General features: G+C 29.8%; 1 protein-coding gene across 1 annotated transcript; it reads right to left on the reverse strand.

Moving 5' to 3' along the window:
- Positions 1-5398: 5398 nt before the first annotated feature.
- Positions 5399-6878, reverse strand: LOC145967003 (uncharacterized; the record flags this gene model as incomplete). The annotated part of the gene is made up of 3 exons (XM_083091545.1): positions 5399-5954; positions 6477-6704; positions 6786-6878. Coding segments are annotated over 3 exons (732 nt in total), but the record flags the coding sequence as incomplete, so codon positions are not given.
- Positions 6879-8608: the final 1730 nt, after the last annotated feature.

The following is an 8608-nucleotide window of genomic DNA, read 5'->3' on the forward strand; positions in this document are numbered from 1 at the left end:
TCATACCATCGATTCCATTAACATTTGTCATGAAAAAGTAGCAATCTTCCGTATTCCATATTTGATTTTAGTTCATTCATAAATCTTATATTGGAAAGAATTAATCTTATATTCTCCAAGTCCAAATTTTGAGAAAAATTTTTTCGAAACTTACATCTTCTAGCTGTTGAGTTCGTATAAGATGCAGAAATTTCTTTATATAGGTCACAAACCACTTTTCATGTCTTTAAAGCGCTAGAGGTACATGAAAAAAAAGATTGTGCTATCTGGAGGTAGAAACCTATCTTAATATCTTCGCATCTTGATAAATAGAATCTGTTTGCAGTAAATTTTAGGTGTTACAACCTGAAAAGATAAAGAAAATAAAAAATGAGCACAAAAAAAATTGAGCACAACGTTTATATTCTAGGTCGGATTTGGATTTATAATGTCTGAAAATACATTAAAATATGATTTTGGTAACTTTTTCTTTAAGAAGCGCAGTCTTCCCATACAGCACAGAAGCTTGCATCAACATTGCTGCAATGTTACAACATTGCACATAGCAGTGTAATGCTGCAGAAATATTGCAGAGACATTATTTTATAATATTACTTTGGCAATGTTGCAGCAACATTTTAACATAGCGAAAATGTATAACATGTGTTTCTTTACTTGCCGCTATGTGGCGACACTAAACTTAACTAACTCGTATTCGAATTTTCATCTAAAGTGGATATAAGGACTACAAAGGACTAATGTAATAATTATACTTCTTGACTTGTGTCAGTTAAATTTCTAATAAACTCGATTTATTTAATATTCTGAATCCTAAGGGATCTAGATTATTTAAACAAATAATTTGTTTAATAATCTGGATCCCTCGTTGGGATTCAGAATATTAAACAGATTTTTTTTCATTGAATGGGTAAATGGGAAATAATTCATTTATTGCACGTATTAAAATATTCTAGTATCGAGGGTATGTAAAATAATTGTATGTATATTACTGAGATAAATATTTAATAAGACACATTTGATAAAAAACATTAATAGATGTTTTTTTTCAAAGGCGGTAAATGTTTTTTTCCTATCTTTCTTAAACATTTCTTTATATTTTCAAGGTTTATTTATTATATTTAAAACATTCTGCATTTGTAGCAAAACGCGTTTTAATATTGCAAATACGTTGCACCGTAACATTACTATAATCTTACATTGTAATATTTCTGAGGGTGGACATTTCAACGTTGCTGCAAGCTTGCAGTAATGTTGCAGAAACATTTCGCAACTTCTATGCAATATTACAATGTTTCAATGTTAGATCTATGCAACGTTTTTGCAATCTTTCGGTGCTGTATGGGTTATTACCCTAGAATGTCGATTTTTACGAAATTTTCGTCTATTTTTGAGATTTAAAAAAAACTGTGACGTGATGGAGCAATTCTGACGTCAGATTCGAATTCAGCGGGCCAAAATACATAAGACTAGCCTAGTCAGATCGCCAGCACAGGGTACTTTTTTTTTTGTGGGCCTGTGTAATCTGGATCGCTTGTTGGGATTCAGAATATGGAACAGATTATTTGAAATTAAACGGATAAATGGGAGATAGCCTATTTATTGTGTATATTAAAAATAAAATATAAATAAAAATAAAATTATTCTTATTATTCTTATGGCCGAGTGTATTTATATATTTTTATAAATGTCCAAGATATTCACTTATCAAAAATGAAAAAAATAATATGTCTCGAAAGTTTATGAAATTTTCACATAGATTTTACGTAGATTCTAGTACCGTTTTTGAGCGGATTATCCACTAGAATATCCACGTGGATTCAAGGATATTAATCTACGTGGTAATAACGTGGATTTCACGTACTGTTTTTGTCGGGATAAGTTTATATTTTTCATAAATATGATTATATAAAATTATGTAAAAAGTATATGTAAAATAATGTCTAAATAGTTAAAAATATAATTATAAAAATATCATTCAGTTTTCATTTTTATTTAAATAAATGTAAAAATCGGACTTTAAATCCATTTAAATGCATTATTTTATATGAATGGTAAAAAATTGCAGATTCTGCTCGGTTTTTGCTGCCAATCTGCCGTCAGATTGCGCGCGTACAGATTCTACTCGGTTTTTGCTGACAATCTGACCTCAAGTCATGTTAACAGATTCTGCTCGGTTTCTATCGCCAATCTGCTGTCAGATTCTGTGAGCAGGTTCTGCTCGATTTTTGACACCAATTTGTTGATTACATCAGTAATAATTATTTCTGCAACAAATTTGTTGCCTTTTTGATGACAACATTTGGTATCAGACACTTGGCATGATCTGATTTTGGCAGACTTGGTTATCTGGGTTATTATAACTTTCATTTAACATATGAGATATTTATTAACTATCTGATTCCTGTATTTAATATAAAGCACACTTACTTCTTTTTCGTTTAACAATAATTTTCGTAAACAAATTTTTCATATAAAAAACTCCTATATATAATTTAAATAACATTCATAAAATTACATAATATTACATAATATTACATAATATTATATAATATTCATAATATTACATGTTCCAGAAGACAGAAAATCAAAGTGTGACGTAACAAGTCTAGTAACTTTATGTGATTGGTTCACCGTAGACTTAAAACATAAGAATTTCATCCTTATGGAATTTTTTAACCTTACGTTTTAAGTTTTAAGTTTTAAAATGGCTGCCTTATTGCTCGACCGTGATTGGTCGATTCGTTTAAGTCTTAAGTTTACTGTCTAAGTTTTTTTATGTGCTCCAGGCTTTATGGCCATCACACATAAAATTCCATAAGCACGTAAAGGTGAAAGCACATAAAATTGCATAGGCGCATAACCATAAGCATAAAGAAATTGATTGATCCACAAATATATGCATAAGAAAATGAACCAATCAATTTTCTTATGCTTATGGTTATGTGCTCCTGCAATTTTATGTGCTTTCACCTTAAGACGTAAGCGTAAGGAAATCGACCAATCACGGTCGAGTTTTGACCCCTTGGAGGGGCTAATACTTGACCGTGATTGGTCGATTTCCTTACGCTTACGTCTTACGTGCTTATGGAATTTTATGTGTGATGACCATAAGGGCCCTGGCACACAAAAATACGTAAGCAGTAAAACGTAGTCAGTAAGGAAATCGACCAATCGGAATTCTTACGTTTTCTTACGTTTTAATATGGCTGCCTTACTGCTCAATCATGATTGGTCAATTTGCTTACTGACTACGTTTCACTGCTTACGTTTTTTTATGTGCCATGGCTTTAATGGTCATCACACATAAAATTCCATAAGCACGTAAGACGTAAGCGTAAGGAAATCGACCAATCACGGTCAAGTATTAGCCCCTCCAAGGGGTCAAAACTCGACCGTGATTGGTCGATTTCCTTACGCTTATGTCTTACATGCTTATGGAATTTCATGTGCGAAAGCCTTTACTGGGGCCCTTACGTTTTAATATGGCTGCCTTACTGGTCAATCGTGATTGGTCAATTTGCTTACTGATTACGTTATTTAAGCCTTAAGCCTTAAAGCCTCGTCTACAATGAGTCGCAAGTCGTAAGTAAATTGACCAACTACAGTTGATTATTCTGAGAAATAATAAACTGTGGTTGGTCAATTTGTTTACGACTTACGACTTGCGACCCATTATAGACGAGCCTTAAGAGATTGACCAATCACATTCAAATATGAAGAGAATACTCGGCTGTGATTGGTCAATTTCTTAAGGCTTAGGGCTTAAATTATCTATTGTAGATCGAGACTAAGTTAAACAGTTTAAGGCCCAGTTCCACAACTTACTTTAACTGAAGTTTAACTCGTTAAAGGAAGATTTACATTGCGTCCCAAATCCATCCAATCGGACGTCATACATCGGACATTCAACGTAATGTAAATCCTCTAACGAGTTAAACTTCGGTTAAAGTAAGTTGTGGAACTGGGCCTAAGGGCCGCTTCGACCAAACTTAGGGCCCTCACACACAAAATTACATAGCTGCATATGCACAGCATAAGACCATATGGACCAATGAGCATCGAGTATTAAGTCGCCATATTGACTTACATAACATAATACTCGATGCTCATTGGTCCATATAGTCTTATGTTATGCATATGCAGCTATGCAATTTTGTGTGTGATGGCCCTAAAGCCCTACGCACAATGAAAAACACAGGCAACAGGAACAGAGAATAACACAGGCAATAGATTTCAACCTATCGGAAACCGTGTATCAATGGCTGCGTTCAGCAGGAAATGCTGCTTTGCAACTGTTGTAAAATTCGTGAATCTGATTGATGTATGCTCTTAGATTCAGTCAAAATTAAGAGCATACACCAATCAAGCTCACGAATTTTACAACAGTTGCAAAGCAGCTTTTTCTGTTGAACGCAGCCAATGCACAATGAAAAATATAGGAACGTGGAACAGGCAATAGGAATAAAATTTTCGACGCGTTGGATTTTTATTCTCTATTGCCTGTACCTGACCAATCACAGTGATTTGATTTTATGTACTTTCTTTAGCGCTTTTTCGAACGAGCTCTTTCGAACGAGGTTATATGTGCATTCGCGATACATTCAGTAAACATGACATTTAATCACGATTATTATGAAAAAAGAAGTTTTGACGATAGGATGGAAGATATTACATTCGGAGACATTGACAACATGGATACAGAATACTTAGCTCAAGGTGAAAAATGTGGAGACGAGCTTTACAGCCAGAAATAGCAATAAATTATCCTCAAAATCATCCATTGCGAGGAAACCTATAAAAAGCAATCATTCCCGTGTTGTATTTTATGTTTAATAAAAATAGTTGTTAATTGCCGAAACACAGAAAAATTGTTCAAAATTTAATCTCTTTGAAGAAGGTTGTACTGTATTGACAGTTCGTATTATTGTAGGTTATGTACAGAATTTATACCGCTGAGTTCTGATTGGACGGCTCTTGTCGCTATCGCCGTCATTGTGAATTGACGGCGATAATTTCTTATTTCTTGTTCCCTGTTTCCTGTTCCTGTTGCCTGTTCTTTTCATTGTGTATAGGGCTTAAATCGTCGATTAAAGGGTTGCCAACATGACAAAATAATTCAGTGTGACCAATTGTATTTCTGACGATATACTGTATTTCTACAATTATATTGGCTAGAGACACAGGTCCGCCATTTTTAGGCTATTCCCGCCGATTTTTAAATTTATTAATAAAAAGTACAAAGAATAAAATAAAATTTTAATATTTTTTTGCAATACTTTTTTTATTGATTATTATAAATAATAAAATTATTATTATAAATAATTTATATTATTCATTAATATTATTTATCATTAAGTAATGGATTTTGTACTTAAATAATAATAATTTTGCATTCAAATAATAATAAATAATTTTATATATTATTTATTATTATTTAAATGTTAAATGCATAGCCATAGATTTGCTATCATATACATTTTTTAAATCAGTCGTCTTTCTTATACAAAATTTTTAATCTAAAAACTATAAATCTTTTTATAATTTTAAGTAACAAAAGTGTGACAGAATAATATATGTTCCGCTTTTATATTTTTACATTTTTTTATTAGAAATAATTTTAAATTAGTATTTTTTATATTATTAAAATCTTTACTATAGTATTGAAATATTTGTTCTAATTTTAAAAATATTTCATCCTCAGTAAAAACTGAACTTAAAGCCTTTTTGTATTTATCACTATTAATTTTTCTTTTTAGCGCCTGTATTTCTAGTGCTTTTATAGCTATTGTATTTCTCAGAGCTTTCATAATTCTTCGTGATTTAATCAAGGATAATTGTTGCCTTTGAATGATCTTTTTGTACTTTTCTTGTTCATATTTCTTTTCTTTATCAGATTTATTTATAGATGAAGTATATGTAACTGATGTACTAGGCTCGGACATGTCATTTATAATCTAAAAAATCATTTTACATATTAAAATATTTTTAAATATATTTTGTATTTTATGTAACTTCATTATTTTAATACTAACCTAATTATCTTTGTTTTGAATATTATTCATTATTTCATTATCTTCTTTGTGTTTGTCAAATTCTACTGTAGATGAAATATGTGTTGTTGATAGTGTATTAATTTCAGAGACATCATTTATAATCTAAAAAATTCTTTACATATTGTAGAATATACTGAAAATTTGCTATACAGTACAGTATTATCAGATAAAGTTAATATAAAGTTGCATCTAAATTTGATCCAAATTTATACATATTTATACAATTACCTAAGGAGAACGCAAAAATCAAAGTAATGTCATTTGATCATATTGACATCAAATTGACGTTACTTTGACTTTTGTATTCTCCTTGAGTATTTTTGTGTTAAGGCATTTATATATCTAATATAATTCTATTATTGTGTTAAGGCATTTATATATCTAATATAATGCTATTATTTCAAATATTTCAAAACTACTAACTTGATTTTTTTCATTTAGAACATTAATTGGCTGATTAAATTCTAATTCATTTCTTCGCACAATATTGCTTGCTTTAATGCTTTTAGTTGGTACTTCAGTTGACGCTTCTTTTTCAGTTATTCTCATTTTTTCTTTGAAAAAAAATCCAAATATAGTTGGAATTGCATTTGGTTTTAATTTTGGTTTATGGTCACCTCTTTGTTCCCACATTTCTAGACTAAAATGTACCTACAATAAAAATAATTTTAATTTTATAATTCAATAATTACATTTACGATTACATTTATGACTACATAAAAATAATTTTACCTCACAGAGAACAGAATTATCTGTTGGTATCCAATTTTCGCGACCAATATTGTGAAGCCATTGAGCTCGACGTTCTGGATTTTTTGGAAAAACTCATAATGTAACCTTTTTTTGAGGAATTATTGCAAAATGGGGCTGAACATCCACCCATTTTGCAATCAGTCACAATGTATATAATGTAATTAATAAGTATAATAATGAACTAATCAAACGCACGTTATGTTACTTACACGTATGTCTCATTACGTTACATTAGGTTAGGTTAGTGAAGTTAGAGCACAGTATATACAGTAGCGCAACTCCCTGTCGGCACATTCGTATTAAGTTAGCCGGAAATTTTTCAGCCAACCAAAAATCTCCTTATGGAATCGTTTGTATTTCGTATGAAGATGTTTGAAGTGTGATTAAAAACGTTTGTGAGTAATTAGAATAATTATAAAAAATTAATCATTTTTACAGTATGTAGTTAGCCAACATAACTAAATATTAAAAATTCTCCTTATGAATCGTTTGTATTTCGTATGAAGAGTTTTGAAGTATAATTAAAAAGGTTTGTGAGTCATTCGTTTAATTTTAATTAAATTTTTTTATATTGTGAAGTTAGCTGGAAGCTATATAAAATGGACGCCGTCCTGTGATTGGTCGATTTGCTTATGGTAAATACTAAAATTTTCTCATGTGTACTGACTTTAAGTGTAAGCAAAACGAGCAAATTTATCTCTTTTGTAACTTTTAATCCATGACTAATTTATTATTAATTCTGCATAATCGCATAATATATCATGGATCGTGGATAAGCGTAGATAATTGAAATATGTTTTTCTACCAATAAATAAGTAAATCTTTTATAATTGTTTTATAATGTAGTCATCATTCAGAAAATGATCACAATTTGTGATTATGTATTTAATTGTTATTTTATATTCGCTTTCAAATAATAAACTATATAATAATAAAATTTATATAAAAAGATGGTAATATATATAATCCAATTAATTATAATTGACAAAATAATTTCTTGTGAAAAAATAAAAGTAAAAAATATAGAAGAATTTTTTTTATAGCTTGTATAAAAAATCAGTTTTATGCTAAGTATATTATAATTTTCTGGACTGTAGTAATATTTAATATATAATTTTTGCTATATAAATATATATTTCTTCTTAATTGACAATAATTAACAAAGTAATCAATAATAATTAACAAAAAAAATGATAACATAAAAGAATATGCTAAAAATGTGCGCTTATATATATTTGAAAATACAAAAGAAGACTTAGGCCCATATTCTGAATCCTCTTTTATCGATAAAAGTGCTCCTAAAAGCGGCCTGTAGCCAATCAGAAGGCTTATATGCCACTTTTAGAGGCACTTTTATCGATAAAAGAGGATTCAGAATATGGGCCTTATTTCCGATAAGGCATGGGCAACTTTCAAGTTTTCGGATGCAAAAATAATAAAATCTACAGAGATATCTATTTTTGCTCTTACAACATCAGCAATGGATTCATATTGATATATGCCATCTCCTCTCTCTCGCATTTTGATGTAAGCCTTCCGATATTCTGTGACATAACTCAACCGATCTTACTATCTGTAGAAATAGATTTTATATCAGAAATATATATTTATATAGCAAAAATTATATATTAAATATTACTACAGTCCAGAAAATTATAATATACTTAGCATAAAACTGATTTTTTATACAAGCTATAAAAAAAATTCTTCTATATTTTTTACTTTTATTTTTTCACAAGAAATTATTTTGTCAATTATAATTAATTGGATTACATATATTACCATCTTTTTATATAAATTTT

Source organism: Camponotus vicinus, unplaced genomic scaffold, assembly GCF_025532165.1.
Source record: "Camponotus vicinus isolate PSW18456_S1 unplaced genomic scaffold, iyCamVici1.0 SCAF_2, whole genome shotgun sequence".
In the NCBI taxonomy this organism is placed as follows: domain Eukaryota; kingdom Metazoa; phylum Arthropoda; class Insecta; order Hymenoptera; family Formicidae; genus Camponotus; species Camponotus vicinus.